Here is a 24093-nt window from a genome sequence, read left to right on the forward strand (position 1 = left end):
AAGTTAGTCTGAGAGCATCTTATAACCAAAGACCTCAAAGAATGGAATCTCAGAGACATAAAATCTTTAAGTGTCATTTTTAGTGGGATTTTTAACAAGTAAAGAGTCTAAGACACTGGTTTTCTTTTTCCCTTCCACAAAGTCCTTATGCACTAGAAGTCATTCATCTCTAAGCCAAAAAACAACTAAGAACAACTTCTCCTTTGCTCTTTAAAGCATGTTTAAAGAAAAATTGCTGGGTGTAAGATAACTGAATATTTTTGTAGTACATTTTTTATAAAAAAAAGCTCAGGTGATCTGTTCTCTCGCAAGAACAGATCACAAGTCAAGAACACAAACACAACCTCAATTATTTTCAATTTGATTTATAACAAACTGTATTGTCCTCAGCCAATGCTGGAGCTCAGTTGTAAACAGACACTATTTTTGTAAACTGGCATAGGTTCACCATACCTGCTCAAGATCTGTCTCTTGCTGTGTTCATATGAAGTCTTCAGTAATAAGAGGAATGAATGGTATGTAAACAGCACAATGAATGTACAATGTCACCTTTTAACAGTATCCATCTTAGCTCAGTTTTCCTTATTTAGGGATGGAATTAGCAATATTCACTGAAGAGTAGAAATGTGGCATGCTGCACTTCCCAGAGAGGCTCTTGATCCCAGAAAAGAGGACCAAAACAGTGGTAAAGGTTAGCAAATTTCAAGAAAGAAAAATCTTCAAGCACCACATTCCTGCAGCATTCTTGAGTATGTTCAACTTTACTACCAGTTTTGCTTCTATAAATTTGGCATAAAATCCCCATTGCATTGGATTTTATGTCCATCCATGTCCATTTAACTTCCTTTTCAAGGAGGGATAAGTACACCTAAAGAGTCTGTGTGCCCCAATTCATTACTAATGGCATGATATCATGGAAATGAAAGCTGAAGTGAGATCCCAACAGCCTCAGTGACAAGCACTTGCATATCTGGAGTTTGCATGATTTTCAAGACATTGTGTCTAGTGCTTTAAGAAACAGATTTTTCTTTAACCTTACAAGAGCTAGATTTCATCCATTACATCTTTTTTCCTCTTTCTCAGTTTTCTCTAGCAGTTGTTGAAACAGTCTCTATATAGCACACGCTGAAAACCATTTTCCTCCTCTGGTTAAGAAATATTTTTCAGTGTATTTTCTCCTATTTTTTTTTTGTGGTGGTGGCACTGCAACACCTTTAAACTTAGTCATGGAAAATTCTTTGCTGATCTGTCTATAACCCTACATTTTAAACTATAAATATTAATTTTAAAATACAGAATGATATATACATTGAAGCAATACAGACATCAGTAGGAATTTACCACCCCAATAACCAGATGCGCACACGCTTTAACAGCCTTCAAAGGCAGGATGACTTCTTCACCTTAGTTGTGGCACCTCTAAGTACTATACAGAGCATGGAGCAAACCAATGGTGTTTTGCCTAAATAATAACAACGGAAGATTTTGCCTGTTTCTGGAATAATTTACCTCTAATGTGGTTGCACTTCTAAATTTGCTGTTTAGTGGTGGGGAATGGATGCCAGGCTGTTAAAGACCAGATTTAGGTTCTCGGCTCCGTGTCCAGATGGAGATCTGTGACACATGGATCTCCTCGGGGGTCCGCACTGGAATCAGTGCTGTTTAATATCTTCATCAATGATATTGACTGTGAGATTGAGTGCACCCTCAGCAAGTCTGCAGATGACACCAAGCTGAGTGGTGCAGTTGCCACACTGGAAGGATGGGATGTCATCCAGAGGGACCTGGACAGGCTGGAGAAGTGGGACTGTGAGAAACCCATGAGGTTCTACAAGGCAAAATGCAAGGTCCTGCACCTGGGTCAGGTCAATCCACTGTTTCAGTACAGGATGGGGGATGATGTGATTGAGAGCAGTCTTGCGGAGAAGGCGCTGGTCGATGAGAAACTTGTTATGAGCCGGCAGTGTATGCTTGCAGCCCAGAAAGCCAACCTTATCCTGGGCTGCATCAAAAGGAGTGTGGCCAGAAGGCTGAGAGAGGTGATTCTGCTCCTCTATTCTGCTCTTATGAGACCTCATCTGGAGTACTGTGTCTGTTCTGGAATTCTCAACATAAGAATTATATGGAACTGTCAGAATGGGTCCAGAGGAGAGCTACAAGGATGATCAGAGGGCTGGAGCACCTCTGCTATGAGGACAGGCCGAGAGAGTTTGGCTTGTTCAGCCTGGAGAAGAGAAGGCTCTGAGGAGATCTTACAGCGACCTTCCGGTACCTGAAAAGGGCCTAACAGGAAAGGTAGAGAGGGACTTTTTACAAGGGCTCGTAGTGACAGGACGAGGGGCAATGTGTATAAACCAGAGAGGGGCAGATTTAGACTAGACAAAAGGAAGAATTTCTTCACTATGAGAGCAGTGAGGCACTGGCACAGGTTGCCCAGGGAAGCTGCGGCTGCCCCATCCCTGGAGGTGTTCAAGGCCAGGCTGGATGGGGCCTTGGGCAGCCTGGGCTAGAGGGACATCACTGCCCGTGGCAGGGTGCTGGAAGTAGGTGATCTTTGAGGTCCCTTCCAACCTGAACTATTCTATGATCGTATGGGTACGATGTCAGTGGGGTTTAATCTCTGTTGCAATAGTGCTGAAACCTTGTGAAATACCTTGGAAATATCAAAAAACTCTCACATTTTGAAGTATTTGCCACTCTAGGCCAAGGTGCCACGAGAGGTAGGGTTCATTTATTTGTGCTCATCTAAGCCCATTGTTTAACTTCTCCTCTTGAAAAGAAAAAAGCAAACTAACCCCAGGCGTGGCCATAAATGGGGCTTGGAGTGTGAGAGTCTGTCAGCGGGGAACACATTTGTGGGGATGCCCCTTGCCCCAGGGGCCAAGAGCCAAACCCACCCAGGCTGGGCAGCAAACCTGAAGGAATCTCGCTGTCTTTCCCAAAGAAAGTACCTCAAAGGGACCTACAAGAAAGCTGAGTAGGGACTTTTTACAACGGCACGTAGCGATACGACAAGGAGGAAAAGCTTTAAATTGGAGGGGAAAAGATTTAGACTTAGACATTAAGAAGAAATTCTTCACTACGAGGGTGGTGAGGCACTGGCCCAGGGAAGCTGTGGCGGCCCCATCCCTGGAGGTGTTCGAGGCCAGGCTGGGTGGGGCAACCTGGTCTGGTGGGAGATGTCGCTGCCACGGCAGGGGGGTTGGAACTAGATGACCTTTAGAATGGTTTGAGTTGGAAGAGACCTTCAAGATCACCTACTTCCAGCCCGCCTGCCGCGGGCAGGGACACCTCCCACGACAAGGTCTTTTCCGACCCAAACCGTTCTATGATTCTACGGGCTCCGGGCGAGCCCCGAGCCGCCCCTCCCACTGCCCCCCGCGGCCCGTGCCCGCGGCTCCCGGCGGGGCGGGCGGCGCTAGGACCCCGCGGGCGGCGGGCGGCGCGCATGCGCGGGCGGCGCTGGGGCAGCTGGCGCGGCTCGGCGGGATCGGGGCCGCCCGCCGGGCAGGGATCGCGGGGCTGCGCGCTGCCTCGTCCCGTCCCGATGAGTCCTCGCAGGAGCGAGTGAGTGAGTGAGGGAGGGAGTGACGGAGGGAGGGGGGTGGCCGGGCGGTGAAGTGGCCGCTGGCCCCGGGAGCAGCGCGTCCCTCCCGGGCGGGGACGGGACGGCGCCTCCGCAGCGCTCTCGCCCCGCTCCGGACAGCCCGCGGCTGCTCCGCTTCCCGCGGCTTTAGGTTGTGTAAAAAACCCCACCGCCCAGCAGAGCGTCCGGGAGCAGCGGGCGGCTGCCGGCGGTGGGCGCTGCCGGCGTCCCCGCGGGGTCTGCGGCTCCCGGTCTGGGGCTTGGGCTGGGCGCCGCTGGGCTGGGCTGGGCGCTGCTGGGCTCTACTGGGCACTACTGGGCTGGGCTGGGCTGAGCACCGCTGGGCTGGGCGCTGCTGGGCGTTGCTGGGCACGACTGGGCTGAGTACCGCTGGGCTGAGCTTGGCTTGGCTGGGATGAGCTATGCTGGGCTCGGCTTGGCCTGGCTCCTCCACCGGTGCTTTTGCTCCCAGGCGCTCACCAGGTCCTCTCTGCCTCTTGCTCCGCAGGGCGCTGGTGGCCCGGGCTCGGGAGGGAGGATGTGGTGAGAGGATGGGGCTGTCTCCCGCGGGGGCTCGCCATGGCCAGGGAGGACTCGGTGAAGTGCCTGCGCTGCCTGCTCTACGCCCTCAACCTCCTCTTCTGGGTGAGTGCAGCGACCCGGGGTGCTGCGGGGTCCCTGCCCTGGGTGATGGGGTGGGATCTGCCTGGGTGCCCTGGACGTGTGCCAGGCAGTTCCCATGCGAGAATACTGGTCACTCCTGGAAGGGAAAAAAAATCTTTGGAAACTAGTTGGAAGTAAAATTAGATTTGGTATTAACCTAGTGTTATAAATACACGTGTGAATTTGTGCACCTCTGGTATGTAGAGAGGGAAATATTCACGGGTGCTGTGAATTCCTGACTGGATGAGTTACAGAGCATCCCATGACACGAGCTGAAGTCTCAGCTTCTGAAGGTATCTGAGCAGTCAGCTGGTCTGCAAAGGCCTTGCCCAGAGTCTTTCTTGTGTTTCGAGTGGTCAGATCCTAACTGGTAGACAAGACCTAGGGTGATTCTTTTCATTTTCAGTGAGAACTTGTATGTATAGCAGCAGGGTTTCTCACTCTGCAGCCTAAGAGGGTGGGATCAACACTTGCTTCTAAACTTCTACAGCTCTGGACAAACAGCATCATGGAGCTCTTTCACGGGCTTTGCACCGAATGAAATCTGCTTCCCCTGTATAGTTGAGATTTATTCTGGATAAGTGGGAATGAAAGGGTGAAAGGTGCAACATCCCACAACTGTTCACAATAGCTGACTCTTAAGGTACTGTAGACTTGAATGATGCAGGGATAGAATATGGGCTGGGGCCAAACTTAGTTTATAACAGAATTGAGATGAAGGCACATGTTTATGGAAAACTAAGTGGAGATCAGAGAATGAATGAGAGAGAAAACTGCTAAACAGCATTTGGTACAGAATAGTCCTTTTTGTGTAATGCAGGTGATCTGAAAATCTGTTGAAAGTATGGTATATGCATTGTATATTGCGTTATAAAAGGTGAAAAATAAATTATTTCTGTATTGCATGTAGGAATAAAGTCCTTTAATAGAAAATGAGGAAATCTTTTTTCTTTTGGAAAAGGATGTTTCTTGCATCAGACATGGTTTTCATTGGATACTGTACAAAATCTGAAAGTCTATATTTTCTTTTGAATAAGACCAAGGTTGCTAGGGTTCAGATGACTTGAATTCAACTTTGGATTTTTACACGTATGTTGTTAGAGTTGAGTGAACTAATGGCCACATGATTGAAAACATCTTGTCCTGCTGTTCACCTGTTTGCTGCTTTCCTCTGTTTTCTGTGATTCCTGCCTTGAGCAGTCCTCATCCATTCCCACTCACATCTTAACTCACCTCTGTCCCCTTAAGCTTACTTTGCTCTTTTTTCCTTGTCCTTTGTGCCTGCTGTGTTCCATCACTTTTATTATTCAGTGACAGCTTTTTATAGTTGAAGCAGCTATTTAGGTGTTTGCCAGGTTACACATGAGGCTGTACCCCCATGTTAGGTCTGTTGATTTGATGTGTGGCGATGAGGGCCTTGGTGCTGGAACTGAGTGCTTCATTTCTCAGTCCTGAGATGCTTTCCTTGTGGAGGATGGGACTAGTGTATTGTGTTGTAGTTCCTCTCTAGGGAGATGAGGTTCTCACCTGGGTGATACAAATATGTCTGCCATCTTCACTCAGATTTTAAGTTCTTTCCCATGTCAGATTACTCCTTTCAGCTTTTTATTATTTTGTTCACGTGTTTTTTTGTTGTGGACCTTGGGCACGAAGCTACTCGGGGCATTTGAACTTGGCAATGGAACAGCCTGAACTACATCTATAATGCTGTGGTGCTGTTAACTTTGTCCATTCTTAATTCATGTCTAGATTAGGTTTAAGACATTCATGGCTAGAAATAACTTCTCATTCTTTAGATTTTGTTGCCCATTAAATGATGTCTCAGATCACCCTGAACTAGGAAGTGTCATTTCCCTCTGCCCCACCCCCAGTCATCTAGGAAAAAGGATCTTTTGAGTCTGTTGTGGTATGACGTGTTCTAGGGAAGAAAATGGACACTTCTCATGCTTGTCTCTGAAATACAAAAAAATATCTGTAGTTAATCTTCCTAGCTGAGGCCAGACCACTGGAAATTACACCCAATCAAGTACGTAAAAATTTGTATAGTGGTGAAGCATGCGAATATGTAGTTAAATAATAAGTGCCAGTATAGCATCACTTGCACCACAGATGCTGCAAAAAATTTAAGCTGTCTTCCATAATGTTAAAAAATTAAATGCAGTGTGTGTTGGAACGCAGATGAAAAATTTGACAGTTCATTTGGAGTTCTCTGCATTTGACAAAGCAGCTGAATTCAATGGTTTGGTTCAAAACCCCCTGAGTCTGTCAGAATTGTGTGATAAGAAATAGGATGCGTAGTGGGTGGGTAGTTAAATGTGCTGCAGTTACTTCAGACTTCTTTGGAGGAACGTGTGTTGAAAAAAACCCTTTCTGCTTTCAGTCTGGTCCTGTTCAAATGTGTATTTAACATCTAAATATATATCTGCTACTAGCTGCTTGTTGTATTGCAATCTGCTGTATCTCCTCTGTCAGATCTTGAATTATTTCCTGTTGGGTTCAGTGGGAGGTTTGCCACTGGCTTTTCTGAGTTTTCTTGTGAAAAGTTCTCCTGGCAGCAGGTGCTTACCCACTGGGGTGGGGACTGTTCTTGCTTTTGTTTGGAAAGCTTTAGCTTTCTTATTGCTTTTGTTAGTGCTTTCCTTGATAAATACCAGACCAAGTTATGGGTTGGATGTTGGGAAGTTTAGATTAGATCAGCCCCTTGAAAATGTGTGGCCTTGTTCTTCCTGCTCCCTTAGCGTGGTAGGATCTGTCTCAGTGGCTAAAGATGAGAATGATGCATGATTCCAGCATCAGTACAGATGTCCTGATTGGGGATGCATGTGTGTGGTTCTCTTAAAGCTTGATCTTGGAGGGTTTTGCACATTCTCTTACTTGCTTTCTTCCTTCTCAAGGACCATTGCCTCCACGTGGCTTCAAGCCTGAGGATAAGGTGCCCAGTAGCTGTGTCAGTTGTGAGTGTTTGGCTGAAAACAGGAAAGATGTGCAAACCACATGTGTTCGCTTTTTAAAATCATGGCTTGATTGAGGGTTCTAGTTGGAATAGAGTGACATTCTCTCCTTGTTTCAATGTGGTGGTTTCCAGCAGTAGGTTTAACTACACGTGCAAAAAGGATTGCTTGCTCTTCAAAGCTGGGAGCTTGAAGCTTTTGAAGTTCTGACAAAATTGTGCAAGAGCCAGCAGTCACTGTCTGGTACAATGTGATTGTCAGCTTCTTAGAACAGAACATGTAAAGTAAGCGTCAAGTGTTTACTGTGTGCAACTGTCCCAATGTGCATATGATGGAACTCCACTGTTTGTCATTGCCAGCCTGGCGAGGGCAGGCTTGTGCACATGAGGCTCTTTAAGAAGATGTATGTAACAGGACTGGTTTATCTGACTGTCTGTCTTGCTGAAAAACTTAGTATGCAGATGGTTGCTGCACACATAGGCATTGGCATCTTCATAATTTGGTTGTTGTAGGAGCCTGCAGAACCAGAAGTATAGAACTTATCAGGACCTCCACTGCTATTCTTGTAGCTTCACTAGAGCATTGTTCATAACTGTACAGCTCTGTGCTGCCTATTTGGAAAGAAAAACATTTTTTACTGGTCTCAGCTGATGAGCTGGGATGTGGAATGATAGGACAGTGTACCTGTGCACGCATGAGAGGGGGGCAGGTGGTGGTGTTAGTTATGCTTTTTGTCAGTTTTGGCCTGGAGGCTGCTTAGCTTTAAGTAATTAATGAACAATCAACTAGAAACCTAATTCTGCATTTTAGTGGTTCGTTGTGTTTTGATAATGGACCAATAAATGTACTGCCTTTACTGCTCCAGAAGAACATTGGATTTGTGGATGTGAATGGATCAAGACTCTGACTGCTCTTTTAAAGCAATGTGCGTTGCAGTTTCAGGACCTCCTCAGTCTTGTAATTTCTTAAGGGGTTTTTTGACCGTGCCCTGGACAACAATGTCCATCAGGCTAAATCCAGCAGTTAACATTTAATTCCGTTCTGCGGCCATCCTTATGTATAAATGAGTATCGCTTAAGGTAATTTATAAATCTGAGAGACCCAACTTTGATTTTTGCTGGTGTTTCATCTTACACTCTCTAGCACTGCTATTTGCAGCATATTACATGCTGGATAGCCCAATAAAAAGTGAGTATCTCCAAAAATGCGTGATTTGGTGTTCTGTAGTCAAGGCTTGGTGCTTAACTAAGCGGTTTATCTTAGTGGTGCTTGAGAGAAGACATGCTCCTACTGCTTAGTTTTCTTTTCTTAGTGGTAATACTGGTCTTCATTATCTCTAGACAGTGTGTCAGGACTTAAGAGAAACTCAGTTTTGATAGCTCTGCAAACATATTTTATACAGGTTATGAAACTACAGAGTCTTTCGTTCTGGTGGGGCTTTTCTGTATCAGCTGTAATCACACTGTTTCAGCTCAGTACCACTCATGGATGTAATATAAGCATCTTCATTCCTTTTGAACAGTGTATAACTTGTCCTCACAAAATCCTTCTCACCACATTTTGCAATGTAGCCATTGTTCTGTACTTTGCTGTGGTCTCTTTCCCAGTTAAACCACTTTTGCAAGTGTCTGTGCTAGGGAGACCTTCAGTCATAGAACATGGCCAGCCAGTAATAATGGCACAGGCAGAGCACACGAGATTGTCTGAGGGCAGTGGCCCCTAGGGGTTGTGCTAGAACAGGAACTAGAAAACAGTGCTGACTACAGGAAAAATTCGGTGTTCTGGCTGCTTATACTAGTAGAGGATTAAGCAAAGCAATAGTTTTGAGAAGTGCAGGCTGTTTTACTTTTCTTGGCAGCTCAGCCATATGTTCTTTGAAAAATATTATAAAAATATTTTGGTGAACTAGGTGGTGATGGTTGGTGCAAGTGAAAGCAGCATGTTTCTTTGTCAATTTTCTCATTTAGAAGAAAAAGCAAAAACTGGCTAACATGCAGGAATGTCTGTGTAGACTGTCTGCCTTGAGAAAACTGCCAGATCTTGCTTTTTTTTTTTTTCTTTTTCTGATGAGCATGTGGGGTGGAAAGGAGGAGCAGCTGCTGCTGTGTTGCTTGTAATTGAGGATGACTGTACTATAGTGGCTTGGGCAAATCACGGTTGTAAGTTGCAGGTGACTGTGTCGTAGGTGGTAAGGATCGCTTAATGGGTGATTAATAGTGTCACTGGATGTTTGAGCCAAGCCAGTGATGTTTTTACATCCTTCACCTTGTGAGGTTTTACTGCCTGGGGATATGATGTTTGTGTTGAGCAGCGCCTAAGCTTTCCTTTACTTACATAGCAGTACCATCTAATTTAGACTATGTGGTTGCAACCAGTACGCATTCCTGGCAGGTAGTGGGAATTATTTTGCCTCTATCTTGAATTTGTGCTTGTGAACAAAAAAATCACATAAAAAGAAAGAGGAGCCAGCTTCCAGTTTGTTTTACTTTTGTTTTGAATACTTTGCACATTGAAACCTTCTGGTTTCAGCTATGTGTGCCACCTGAGGATTTAGAGCAAGGGAATATTAGTGGTGTGAAAGGAAGCACTTAGGGTGGTTGGAAGCAGTGGTATTGTGTTTCCTTCTTTTTCCACCCTCAAATGTATGTGTTGAATCTTGTAATTTTTTTGGTTTATTTTTCAAATCTATTGTGATATGAGGAAAAAAAAATCAGTCTGTCCATCCTTCCCTGGAACTAAATTCTGCATAGATGTGTTTCTTCTGCTTTCCAACTTCCACTCACATTGGTGGGTTTTGTAGGCTCTTGGAATGAGTAGAGTTAGGGTCAAATTTTGTGACTGATAATATCTGTTGAAATGGACCCTGCCTGTCTGGGTACCTGTAGCAGTGTAAATGTGTGGTTCATTCTAGGCCAATATGCTCTGCTTTTAGATTGCAGCATAGACTTACATAATCGAAACCTGATTTTCTTATCATTCTTGTATAAAGAAAATACACTTGGTTCTATGTGAATACAGTGTCTTTTAAAGGAAAGTGTTCAACAGAGCAAGCTATAGGGGGAGTTCTAAAAGATCAGTAATAATTTTAATTCTGGTCTTTGAGAAATCTCTTAATTTTTGATGTCTTTAAGCTGTAATATTTATATAACATAATTACACTACCAGGTCATGTCCTAAGACAGTAAAGCAGTGTTCATTGATAAGTCAACTTGGTATCTTCTATGTAACCTTTTATGCCACATATCTTCATAGTTTACGTGGCTCTCCCTGCATGGCCTGTCAACAGTGAATTTGTAGATGAGTCTCTGCAAAATGATCCTGAAAAAGAGTGGCTTGGCATGATGATGAAAAGGAAAAAGTAAACCAAGACCTCACTCTTATGTTAGAAATCATATTGCTTTCTGAATGCCAATTAAGAAGCATATTAATGAAACCACAGACATTCTTTTGGGTAATTCTCATGATTGACTCTATGGAGCTCATTGTATCAACCTTGAGGATGAAGGCATAAACTGGTGCTGACTAGATTTGAGCCAATAGCTCAAGGGGAAAGAAAAACTTCAAACTGTATGCTTATACTGGTAAGCCATGATCTCCAGCAGAATTGGGAATGTCCGTCTGGCCTGATGGCACTTGCATTTGTTTTCTTCCTTTAAATTTGCATGTCTTTCTGTAGAAGATAGCTACCCAGTTATTCATGAATCCCCAGGTGTTGCTTCTGTGCAACGAAGATTTTTATCATCTCAGGGTTCTGTGGTAGATGCTAGACAAGCTCATAGGAATAATACCCATTTTTCAGTCTCTTGTAGCTGCTTCCCAAAATATAGGGGACAGTTTCATTTTGTGCACTTTTATAAGAATGTATGATTTAATTTAAAAATGCAGGTTCATTTTTGTAATCTTCATGTGCTCGTGGGTATTTGCATGTGAAACAGGAAAGTTAAGTCTTGTCCCCACAACAATGTGGATCATAGGAAACAGTTGTTTCTCCTGTCAGTCTTCCAGTTGTGTACCCTGGGTTTAAAAATGAAATGCCTGCTGACTGTGGGTCCAAGAGAGATTGACTGCTGTCTGTGAACAAAGACAAGGTTTTAGAAGAAAAAAAAAAAAGAATGTATTATGTGTAAGTGACGGCATCTCATCTTGATGATGTGTGGCTTGTGATATGGATCTGGAGGCTTGAGCTCTGCACAGTACTGTGAATTAGCCATACTCAGCAGCACAAGCCTCTGCAAGCCCAAAAGCAGAAGGTCTCTTGATGATGAGTGGTTACTTGTGAGGGAAGAGAGGCACTAATTGTGTTCTAACAAGAAATTTAGTGCCAAGGTAGTCACAGAGAGAACAAATGCAGAAATATATGCCTTTTCTTAGCTTTCTTTGCCTTTCACATACCTTTACATGACAGCACAGAAATTCATACTTGGGTCTGACACTTAGAAGAACGGGCTGTTATATGAACTGTACCTTGACCTGTTTGCATATTTGAGCTTTTGTTTCACAGTTCTTTACATGGCACTGCCTTGGGATTCTTGCAGATCTAACTGCTGGAGAACTTGCTTGCCTCTCCCAGGAGGGTGGCCTGTTAGCAGCCTGCCAGTGCTCTGGCAGTTGCCTTATTGCAAAGTGTGCAAGTTCCAGCCTGTGCCAAACACGGAGCAGGTTGTTAACTCACTGTTGCAGCTGTGCAAGCAAACCCAGATTCACAGTGCAAATAAGTGCATGCTTCAACTGTTTGCAAGTGGGAGGGGACCAAGGCCATAATCCCTTCTAGGAACTTAAGCTAAAACTAAGAGTTGGCATGTCTGTAGGATAAAAGGTGCATTAGTAAGGTATAGGGGAATTCCCTTTTTTATAGGCCACTGTTCTTTCTGTAAACATGTAAATGCTTTTGCCAGGTAATAAAAAAACCCAAGAGCTCTTGTCCCTCTCTCCCCTGCCCTTATGCCCTTCCCTTCTAAAAAAATGTAGTCCTCTGTTTGTCCAGGGATCTGAGTCATCTGTGTTTGTTTAATGATCTGAATATTGAACTTAATTGTGAAAATCCTGTGAAAACATTGCAGCAGGCTCTGTTCATTACCTTGTAGTGATTTTTGCCCCCCTTTTGGCAAGTCACAGCTTAGGTTACACAAATAAATTTTAACTGGAAAAAGTTCTCAAGGATTGTTTACTGAAATTAAAGGATGTATTCTGATTATTGTTGTCGTATCTTGGAAATAATTTCCTTGGAGCTAGAAACCCTTTTCTGCAGAGCAAGTTACTCCATGATTCTGCTAGGCGGCATTTTGTACAGGTACCAGCATGTGGCCTGAAGTTGTTTATTCCATCTGTTAGAATAAAAAGAAATGTCTGTGGTTTTCAATGTAGAGGATACTGTAAATGTTTCTTTCCATTTAATAATGAAAAGAGCCCACCCTTACTCTCAAATTGGAGCAAAGCAGTTTTCATTATTAAAAAAAAGATGTTAGAGCATTCCACTGAAAAAGGTGATGAGAGAATGAAAACAAATGTGTAAATAGCTACAGCAGTTGGTCTTGCTCTCTCAAAGACAAATTCATGTTCATTTGTTAACTGAAAATGCAGATTTATTTTCGATTTTAGATATGGCCTCAAAGATGTGATGAGTAGTATTGTCACAGTAAAGGCTTAAAACATATACTTAAGGAATGAAAGATGATTTAATGGTTTTGTTTTGATGTGTAATTTATATAGAAGAGTTCCTAAGGCAATTTAAACTATATTTGGAAATGACCACTCCTAATAGTTTGAGTCCATTGTTGGATATTGTAATATGGTTGTCTGAGAAAGCTCTAATAGCTTTAAAACCTTTATGCTAGAAATTAATTTGGAATGTTAATGTTATTGTGATCTGCATATTCCTTTTATATGAAAATATAATTTATTACCTTTGTTTAATCAGGGAGAAAATATATTTAGAGTAAAGCAGCAGGCAGTTTTGAAAACTCTTCAGTGTCATATTGATGGTTCTGTAACATACTGTGATGTTTCAGAATGAAACCCGTAGTAACTTGTGCAGCTAGCTGCAACAAAAACATGTTTTACTGCCTGTTATAATATTCTGTTCACAGCACAACAGACTGGCTGTCATCAAAGAAGCCTGGATAAAAGCTTTCTGGTGAAATAATGTAATTGCTAATGTGATTAGAATTATTTTGCTAGTTTTAGTTCTCATAAACTTGTGTACTTTAGTCTGATTGCTAGATACAGATTTCTAACTGTATTTTACATCTAAATTAGTTACAAAACAATGGCTGAAGTAGAGGCTGCCAGTTTTCCAAGGCTGCCATCTTTCTGTCCTTCAGATGAACCAAGAAGTTCTGTAATCGGGACCTTGCCCCTGCCCATGCCTCGTTGAAAATCTCATGGCAGTGAATTGCAGCATTGTGACTGCTTTCCTTTGCTGGTAGGTTTGGATGTGCACCAAGGTGTTGGAGGAGGTTGTTACTATTCCTACTGAGACCACAGGCTGAGTTGTAATGCTTGTGTTAGTGTAATTCCTGTGTTGCTGGCTGAAGATCTGCCTCTGCCATAAGTGGTGTGAAGTGGTGAGTGGCTACAGCCTCCTTGACTGTCAGGTGGCACTTCAGGATGCTTAGCGCTTTAAAGGGCAGCGTACTGAGTTGTAGGCAGGAGGCCACAGAGGTCCAGTGTGCATGTCATGTTCTTATGATGATTCTCCTGTGGCTATGGAGCAGGTGAGCAAGTTGATTGATGGATATGAGTTAGTGCTTGAGAATCTTTTGTCACTAAACTGAATATCAGTCATTATTATGCAGGGCAGTCTGGTGTTGCAAACACATCTTTCATCCTGCAGGGTATTCCTGCCCAGAGGCTGACTTTTGTTGATCAGAAGAATATGACTTTTCTTTCCCAGCTCTTCCCTTTGGTGGGGAAGAGCTACCAAACATTCACCAGGTTATGTGCCATAAAATGTACCTTTTTTTTTTTTTTTAAATCAACCTATTGTTGAATTGCCTTGTTTTGTGGGTTTTTTTTTCGGTTATCATGGTTTGCTGTTTACAGGCCTCTGTTCTAGAGGAGCTTCTTGAATGTTTGCCTAGTCTCTTTTCTGAGCCATGTCTTTATGCTGCCCCAGTTTGACAGTGTTACTGACTTTACTGGGCATGAATCCAATGTGTTATAACACTCTGGCTTTCAGGTCATTCAGAGTAATAATTCACTTTGGCCTTTCTTCAAATTACGGTGCCAAAGATACCTCCCAAGTAATTTGTCTGGTTGGCAGGAGGGTGTTGCACAGGTAAACTGTGTGTTTCTCTCTGTAGCAGTGAGGTAAAGGGATTGTGTGTGCACATTTTTAGAGTAATGCTGAGCTAGCTCTTGCGTTCATACCATATTTGTATTGTAAGCATAGCACAAGTCAGTAACACCTGAAGGTGTTGCCGATGGTGAGATCATTCAGGGCACCAGGTAGGTGAGTGAGTGAGCTTTAGCCTGGCTCTCATAGGGATTACAGTGGAAGGAATTTTCTTGCGTGTAATTTACATCCAGCAAGAAACAGTAGTAATTGGCCATTAGCTATTTACATGGAAGAACAACAGCCAAAGAGACCTAAATGGCTACAAGCTTTTTTGAGTGAGGTTAAAGACTTTTCATAGAGAGCTTGTTCTTATGAGCTGAAAGAGTCTTCATGTAGTTTCATTATTAGTGAAGGTTATGTTTCCTAGGAAAGGAAGCAGTCCTTTTCTTCCAGTTACTGTTCATGGTAAGTGAAAATAGAGTCATGTTCCATGGTATTGTCATTAAGTGTTTTTGTAGAAGTTATGTGGCCGTGTGTTGGCCACAGCTTGGAGATATATCTGTCTAGACTGTTACCCAGTGCAAAATACATGGACAAGTGCCACTTTCCTTGTCCTCTAGTGATACCTCTGCTACAGCAGCAGAAGAGCTAGTGCTGTCGTGGTGTGGCGGGTATGTTTTTACCACACCATTAAGCTTCGGCTTCTCAAGAAAATCAGGCCAGAGCTTCTGTTCGTAGATCCCAAGTGTGCATGACAGCATCAGGTGACAGAATTCAGGATCTGCTGAGGTGGTGGCAATTCTAAGTGGGTTCAGTCTCAGGTGTTTACTTGCTGTAGGATTAGTTCTAGTGAAAGCGTAGTGGCTTTATGCTTCTCAAATGCCTATAGAGTTAAGTACCCAAACACTTGATGATCTGTGGTTTATAATTGAAGTGCAGCAAGTGCCCTGATACAGGTGCAAGACCTTACACTTGGCCTCTTTGAATCTCATGAGGTTATCAGTACCATTGTATCTTGTATGGGGCTTATTCTTCATTGGCGGTAAACCTGAAGAAGGCTTTGTGGTTTCGTACAGACTGGTTGATAACTCCCATGAGCCCTGAAAGAGTTGCTGATTTTAGCAGCATAAACCCCCCCTGTTGTTTCTGTGGTAAGTTTTGCAGTGGTGGAACTTGAGCCAGCACTTGCGTCACTCCATTCAGTGGAAGAGAAGGTGTTCCAGTTATTAATTATCCATACTAGAAGAGAAGATAATTGTCACTGGCTCCCTAAATACTTAAACAGCAAACCAACTCTAAATGTTAACAGTTTTGGGGATAATATGGTGTTCAGATAAATGAATGTATGAAAAATGCTACTGATGATTGATCCTCTACTTATTATTATGAATGATCTTTAAAGTTTTGTAAACACATGACAAATACTTCATATTTTCCTTTTAGTTGATGTCCATCAGCATATTGGGTGTTTCTGCTTGGATGAGAGACTACCTGAATAATGTTCTCACTTTAACTGCTGAAACAAGGTAAAGCTTTCCTTAAACCTATTAATCTGTGTGGGTGATTGATTGCGGTATGTGTTGCTCATTATATATGGCAAGATTCCTAATTAAAATTTCTAGTGATAAGAAGTATTCAGCTAATTATTGTTTTATTGCAAGTTGTATTTTTGCAATGATTCCTGGCATCAGAAGGGGGAATGATATAAATTCAATCTCTTTATTCCTGTGCCTTTCTCTTCTTACAGGGATCAATTTTTGCCCCATTGCCAATACGTAATCATATTATATTACTGTTTAGTTTGGAATACTTTGTTCAGTCCAGAGGTATAGTTAGTTTAGCTGTTACAGCAGTGCTTGTGAGTCTTAGTGATGGAACAGAGCCTTGCTGTGCTACATGCAGTGCATGTTCAGGACAGGAAGATTGCCTTTGCTCCAAAGAGATTTCAGATGATGCGTTACTTTCTGGTACCAAAGCGCAGCATTTGACTTTAAAATCGCATAGAAGAGATTTCTGTGAAATGTGTAAGGTGCTGGAAATAACACATCTGCTAATTCACTGTTTTCATTGTAATGACTACATTACTCTTTTTCTCTATCATTTTTGTATGATTGTGCTTTTTTTTTTTTTTTTTATGTTTCTGATCGGTTTTAGGGTGGAGGAGGCTGTCATTTTGACTTACTTTCCTGTGGTCCACCCCGTCATGATTGCAGTCTGCTGTTTCCTCATCATAGTTGGAATGCTAGGCTACTGTGGAACAGTGAAAAGAAATCTGTTGCTCCTTGTTTGGGTATGTTTCATAACCTCTAAAACCAGCCAGCTTCTGATTTGCTTCGACAGTGTAAGAAAAGTTTTAATCCACAAGCACTGGATAAATACTGATTTTTTTTATTTTTTTTTCCTACCATGTTGAGTTATGATGTCGCTAAGGAATTGTAAGTGCAAAGCACACAGTAGGAGAGAATTTATTGCCCAGGCTACATTATGCTGTGACTGAAAGACAAGCGGTGTCTCATTTGCAAAAATCCACTTAATTTAGTTGAGGAGTCGCTGAAGGCAAAAATAACTCAAACTCCTAAGTACTAATGATTATAGGAACGTGAGTCTTGAGTGCTCTGAAATAAATGCTTATACTATCTTTTTGACTCTGGGCTATGCAGTAGCTAAATGTCTTTGGTTTATCCTCAGAATTGATTGTGTGTGAAAGTTAATTCTGAATGCATTCAGAAGCTTTGCCTTCTGTTATGTGGATGTGGAATTTTGCAGTTGCATTTGGTTCTGAGCAAGTTTAAAAATAAATTCCAAGTAACCAGCTTTTTCCTTTCTTTAGAGGCTACATAACTGAGCCAACAGCAGCTGAAAAGCAGTAGTCTTTCCTGCCTAAGTTTCTGTGCACTATGTAACTGTGATAAGGCTTTGGATTTTGAACATTTGTCAGGCATGTATACAACATGAAGGCTGTTCTTTCAAAACGATATAGTTAGGAAAATCTCATTTAAATTTGAATACTTTATAGTAAGTCATGCATTTTTTAGATTTTGATGTTAACCTTGCAATGTTGAAGTCAGTGAGAATAAATTCTAAGACAGATGTTTCATAGTTGTGAGTACTTCCATAAAAATAGTGGATTAATGTAATTTGATAACAAGTACTTATTTATCCAGTATTCTTGCATACTTTAAGAGGGCTTTGTACATATTTTTTTTTTAATATAAATCGTGAAAGTATTAAAAGATGGTAAACTTCTTAAGACTTCAGTTTTTACGGCAAGGTTAGAAGGTTATTTTATTAAAGTGTTTTTTATTTAATGCTGGTGATAGTTTTTAATGTGAATTAAAATTAATTATGAGGCAAAAGCAACTATATGATGTAGACCAATGCTACATAGTATCTGTAAAAAAAAAAGTTCACTTTTTGGTATAAGTCTTGAAAAAAATAATAACTAATTAAACAGAAAATTAAGTAAAAACTGGTTTTGACTTTCAGTTTATTTGAACTGCTGTTGAAAAGAAGAAATAATTTATAGATTTTAATGATGTCTGGTAATAAATTACTTTGTGTTTAGGTGGTCAAATTATACTAAATCAAAGCAAGACTTTTCTTTTGTTTTAAGTTTCAGTATTTCATTTTCAGGAGCCTGAGAATTTGCTCTTGTTAAGCAGACTGATAAACAAAACTAAATTATATCTTCCTAAGTATGTCATTGTCTGATTAATTGTTAAATGAATGCAGTTGTGTTATACCACAGAAGTATGCAGAAGTAAGTCAATGCTTCATTCATCAGACTAATCAGAAAAGTGATGGATCAACAAAATGAGCTTTTGTATAGTCAGGTGAACTAAAAGAAAAAACCTTCGTGTAAAACATTAACAACCTCTTCAATCATGCTTTTAATCTTCTTTTTGAAGTACATGAAGAGCCATAATGATGGCATGCAGAAATATTTGGATACAAATCTTGATGTTCCTGGCAGTATGCTAATTGTTAGTGCTAATGTTGTTAATTCAATTTCATTTTTGGAAAATCTAATAAAGCGTAAGAACCATAAAATATGGATATTGTGGTGTTAGGTATTTTTAATACAACTGAACATGTAATTATTTTAATTTGTTTTTGAAATTTATCTTGCAAGTAAATGCTTGAAACCTTCCCAGCTTCACATGGGGCAGAAATATAAATTGAACTAATGTTTACTCAGCTTATAGTAATAAAATATAATACTTCAGTGTTCTGAGATGCATGCTCTGGATTATTTGTAGAACCAGAATTTTAAAGCTATGATCATATAATTTTGATTACTTTAAGAATGCATAGTCCTGAAGGCTAGATGGTATAAAAAAAAGCCCAGGTGTACCTTAAATATCTGTAGTATAATTTTGTTATATTGTGAATGACCAACATCCTCATGTAGAAGTAAACGCTTCTGCTGTGGAAGATTTCTTCAAAATTGTTGTGAGGTTATCTTGCTCTATTTTGACAATATAAGTGTTGGGATGAATCCTTGAAGATAGCTAGGTTTGCTGTCTGTATTATAAATTACTTTTTTTTTTTTTTCTTCCATCAGAGTGTTTAACACCTGCAATATTTGCAGTATTAATCCTGTGGAGCAATTTTGACAAATATTAAAAAAAAACCCAACCAACCAAAACCAAAGTAAAAACACTAAGCACATTTCATTGCATGACTCTGATGAAAGAAAATAAATGTAATGTTAAGTACAGCTGATCATTTTGATTTAGAATCATAAAATATAATTTTTATATTGCTTAATCCTTAGGATCTAAATATAGTTACGAACATTGCAGAGTTAGCAGTCGTGGGAAGAGTGTGTCTGAGAGTTGTGTTGCACATTGAGTGTGAGACTCGCATTTGGCGCCTGCCTTCTGCTGCTGGGGTCACCTCTCGCACATTTCCATCACGGCACAATCTGCTTCCTTTCCAGCTGTATGGCATAAGTTGCCAGACATGGACTCCAAAGACTTTACTAGAAAGCGTGTTGTCCGTGTGCTGGCCTGTTCTGCCACCCGTAGTGTATGCCCCATCTCAGGGGAAGAAGGTCCCAGAGATTTCTAACACAGAGTCAAGAGAAACAGGGTGTCTTCTCAGGGCGTGATTCTGGAGAACACGATGTGCCTTTAACTTGAAATGGGTTCCCAGGGGATTCCAGCTGTGCACTTATTCCCTGCATAGTGCAAGATAAAGTATAGTGAGAAGCTCTCAGTTAAAAGATCTAGAATGGAATCAAGCTCAATTATAATAGATTAGAACAAAGGACAACCCCTCCCCCTGTTTATATCTTTTGTACAGCGAGGTGAACTAAAAGAAAATAAACTTTGCGTAAAAGTGTGCTTTTGTTTTGCAAGTGGTCAATTTACTAACCTGATCTTGTTAGTAACACTCAACCATAACAGTGTAACATGAATTCTTCAGTCCTTCTAGTTTTTTTGAATAGTATATGTTTCACTTAGAAATAAGTCTTGTGTTTTATGTCAAATGAAATCCTCCTTCTGTATTTTCTTGGAACTTGTAATGAGCATTTTTGAGTTACAGAATAAATTCAGTCCCTAACTGGATTTTGTAGCTAGAAAATTGCCTTTAGGAAGGATGCCCTTTCTAAAATAAAGCTTTATTGACCAAGGAAGTTTTATGTTTACATTAATTTTTTTCTTAAGTGAAAACTGTTTAACAGGTAAATTCAATGCATCTGACAAAGTAAAATAATACCAACTTAAATAATTTCAGTGGTTCCATCCATATGCTTTAAATTTACAGCTTTAGAAAGAATGTTAAGCCAAAGTGGCAGAAATAGATTTCTCTTTAATATTAATCATATAATTTTAGAAAGAATTTTTTGTTGAGTACTGGAGTCTTACTTTCTTCTTGTTACTTTATGGTAAGCTTTCCTTAAGAGCATTCTAGTTGATGTAGAGGAATGCTTTAAAAGAAGAAATGCTTTTTGCTTTGACTCCTGTTGTCATCAGTATGTTAACTGAACCTCCATAAGTGTACCTCTGAGTGAAGTTTGTTGAATGTCCTTCTGCTCAGCTTGGTGTTTGAGGGCGGCTTTCTTCTTGTTATTACAGCCATGGAATATGGTTACACCAAAAAAGGTCATTTATTAATAAGCTGTTTTGTTGCTGATTCAGTGGCAGGCTGGTCAATGGTGTTAGCAAGTGGTGCGCTAGTATTTTTTTAGCGGGGAGCTGAAGGAAGCTGAGTGCTCACGGGAGTGAAGTTTGGGAGAGAAATGGAGGTGGTGGCTCATTTTTTACTTAGAGAAGTGGGCTGTGATGCCAGCCTAAACTGGAAGATTTAGACTGCCTCAGGTTACTGACTCGAATATATAAAAAGTCCAGGGATGAGAAACTAGAGTCTGGGTTTTGTGATGCTTGTTAGAGATTTTCAAATAAGGTTCTTTAACTTCCTTGTTTTTGAAATCCCAAAAGCATCCTCTTTGCCTCTTCTGAGAATTTGTACATTTTGGATTGTTTTTAAAGTCTGTTTTGTACACAGCCTGATGGAAAAAAAAAATATCAAAAAACAAATCCCCAAACCAAGACTTACATACATGCATGTATTCTTAAAGAATAGTAATCTTAAGGGTGTGGAATTTTTTTGAAGTTATTCTCTTATTAAGAAAACAAGAGTAAACTCTGTTGCTTGACAGGAAGAGCTTCATGAAAATCCCACTGGAAAATGTTTTCCTGGCTGGAGTTTTCATTGCAAATTCTGGCATTTATAACTATGAGTTTTCTGTAATTACAGCATTCAAACAGCACAGGATTCAAATTTGTCTGCGTATGTTTTTACAAAGGGAAAAAACATTATATATACTTGATTATCAATAGGGCAAAACCTTTTATTATTTTTATGATAAAGTTGGCAGAGAAATATTCCGCAGAGCTAGATGTTAAATGCTGTTGATGTGTAGCCAAACAGCTTGTTAATTCACTTATGACAGAACCAGGTTATAAATTGGAACTTAACAGACAATTTAGTCTGCAAATTGAGTTGAAACATAAGCAAACTGTCATTAAACCAAAATGAATTTTTCTTGAAAGCAGGTAAATATCTCATGAAGAGAAAAAAAGAAATTATACTATGCTTTGGTTTAAAAGGTAAACTGAAGATATGTGACAAACACAATGTGAATGTAGCTGCTTCATGTCAGTAGTTCCCAGCCAGCTAAACACAGTGTTGGTGAAAATGGTTTCTGGAAGGTGCAGCAGAAAATGACGGAGAACCACAGATTGTATCACCACTTGGGGCAGATACTTCTATATCCATACACCCATTTAGGTCCATGTGCGTGCTGAGGTGATAAGGACTACTAAACTTGGACATCTGTGATGTTGCAAGACCTTAGTAACTGCTAATGTCTTCCTAAAAGGGACTCTTGCTCTGTGTGAAATGTTAGCTGCTCTACAGTACCACAGCACCAACTATGATATGGTACTTGTGGCTACAGTTGGCATGAGTTAGTATGACAGCTTAGTGATATTATTTTTTTGTCTTCATTTTTTTTTTTTGTGGCAGCCTGTATTTCAGCAATAATACATAATATAGGTTATTTGTTTTGTAATAATACAGGATATTTGTTCTGACCCTTGTGAACATTTTACCACAGTGCTCTAATACCTTGTACTAACATTTGGCACTGGATATGTTTACTAACCAGAAGTATTTCTTCATTATTTAACCATCAGGCATTGAAAGGGAAGAAATAACTGACAAATACACTTAGTGTAAGCCTCTGCAGTTTAGAATTAAGACAGGGCAGAGACTGAAAGTTCCTTTTTGCATTTTGTGCCTTTTGTCGGCAGCATATGTACAAATGAGCAGGAGAAAAATGGAGATTCATAAGACTAGCCAGTCTTGTTGAAAGACAGGTTTATAATACGGTAGTGCAGGCTTGTTGGGAAGCCAGTGCTGTCCTAGAATTCAAATTCAGATAGTCAGTGGGTAAGTAAGGGACTGGACATTTAGCTTGCATTTTGAAATACTTCTTGCTTGATGTTCCACTTGTAAAAGAAACTAGACTTAAGATACCCTGATTTTCATTATATCCAAGTAGTTTCAGATATGAGCAACTTTTCAAGAAAATAAATACAGGGCTATTTTTTTTTCTTTTGATATTTCTAACTTACTTCAAAGATGAGCTGTTTGAAGGCATGTGTGTACTGATCCTTCTTAGAGATCTTTTCGCCTTGAAGTGGGATATGGGGTAAGCTTCTTTTCTGTTCAGATTTGGGTTTTTAAGGTTCAAATAAATTGTTAGATTTTTGAGATTGGTGTTGCTGATGCCACAGTGTTACCACAGAGCGAAGCTGGGCTTTGCAGAAACAAGTGCACTCTGCAGATCTCCCAGAGGAGTGGAGTGGGCTACATGGTCCAGTGCAAACCTCTCTGTCTGCTTGTATAAGCATGAGGTGCATTTTGTTGACCTTGTCTTCTCCCATGTAAGTGTACAGCGCTGTGAATGTACTTAAAAGACTTCTTCAAAGGCAAGTGTTTTGAAATAGTGCCTAACTTTCTAAACTAGGAGTGGGAGCTTATAGATGAGAGATAAAAGTTGCCTACTGTTATGAGTTACTGGGAGGTATTTAGAGATGAAGGGTGCTGCGTGCTGAATAAACTGCAAACGAGCAGCTGCGTGTTTAAGTACCATGGAAGGAAGACAGTTGGGGTGGAGGAGCATGACAGGAATTAAGCTGGTGGGAGTGTCCAGGTCTTCTTGTGAATGCTTGGCTTAAATCCAAATGTTTGCTGCACCTACAGGGATGATCTGTTTCTCTCACCCTGGGACTTAGTAGCTTGAGTGCACAGCTATGTCATAGCGGGGCAGAGCCAGCACAGTACTCTTCGATGCAGTTATCTGACAGCCCAAAATAACAAATACTGTCCAGCTTCTTCATGTCTATTCAGGGAAATGCCTTTGACTTAAAACAGCAAGATTGGACAGTGCAGTTGTGATGCCATCAGTTAAAATGATTTTTGTTTTGCATACTTCTGCAATAGTGAAGAGCCACTTGCTTATCTTTTTGGAAAAAGATACAGTGCTAAATTAAAAACTAAGTATCTGACAAAAGCCACTTTATGGTGCCAGTAGGTTTTCAGCATGCAACGTGCTGCCTGACTTTATGCTATACTTAAGCTCACATGATGGGAGTCATTACTTTGCCTGTTCTTGGAGATGCATGAGGTCCAACACAAAAAAACAAGGCTAACCCTACAGCTTGGAAACCAAGAGTGGGAGGGAAGAGACAGAGATGGTTATAGAACATGTTCTAACCTGTCACAGTGAGACAAGGCTCAGCTTGATCGTTTCGCTCAGTCTGAGTGGATGCTTTTTCAGATATAGATGTTTTCTTACCCTTGGTTGGAATATGCTTTGTCTATGAAGCAGTTTTTAGTGAATAACATCATCACTGTGCCTTAAGCACTACCCTGTTCACCAGACCTGGCTCCCTCTTCCCAAAGGTCAAGTTGATGCTCAAAGGAACACATTTTTTGTCTGTAGAAGATGTGAAAGCAAAAATGATGGAGATCCTCAACAGACTTCCAGAAAACAGTCTGCAGAATTTCTTTGAACATTGGTAGCATTGTATGCATCTGCG

At 40.8% G+C, this 24093-nt stretch overlaps 1 protein-coding gene across 4 annotated transcripts in view; it reads left to right on the plus strand.

Moving 5' to 3' along the window:
• The first annotated feature begins 3485 nt into the window (after positions 1-3485).
• The window catches only part of TSPAN12 (tetraspanin 12), a 42705-nt gene continuing 22097 nt past the window's right edge, over positions 3486-24093 (plus strand). For 2 of the 4 annotated variants that reach the window (XM_069850532.1, XM_069850557.1), the window contains exons 1-4: positions 3486-3567; positions 4095-4231; positions 15920-16002; positions 16631-16766. In XM_069850532.1, the coding sequence (XP_069706633.1) occupies positions 4166-4231; positions 15920-16002; positions 16631-16766 (285 nt within the window). In that variant the 5' untranslated portion in view covers positions 3486-3567; positions 4095-4165. Of the gene's footprint in view, positions 3576-4094; positions 4232-15919; positions 16003-16630; positions 16767-24093 lie in introns of all 4 variants that reach the window. The other 2 variants (XM_069850540.1, XM_069850548.1) reach the window with 2 other exon arrangements.

The sequence above is a fragment of the Phaenicophaeus curvirostris genome, chromosome 1 (assembly GCF_032191515.1).
Source record: "Phaenicophaeus curvirostris isolate KB17595 chromosome 1, BPBGC_Pcur_1.0, whole genome shotgun sequence".
Taxonomy (NCBI): Eukaryota; Metazoa; Chordata; class Aves; order Cuculiformes; family Cuculidae; genus Phaenicophaeus; species Phaenicophaeus curvirostris.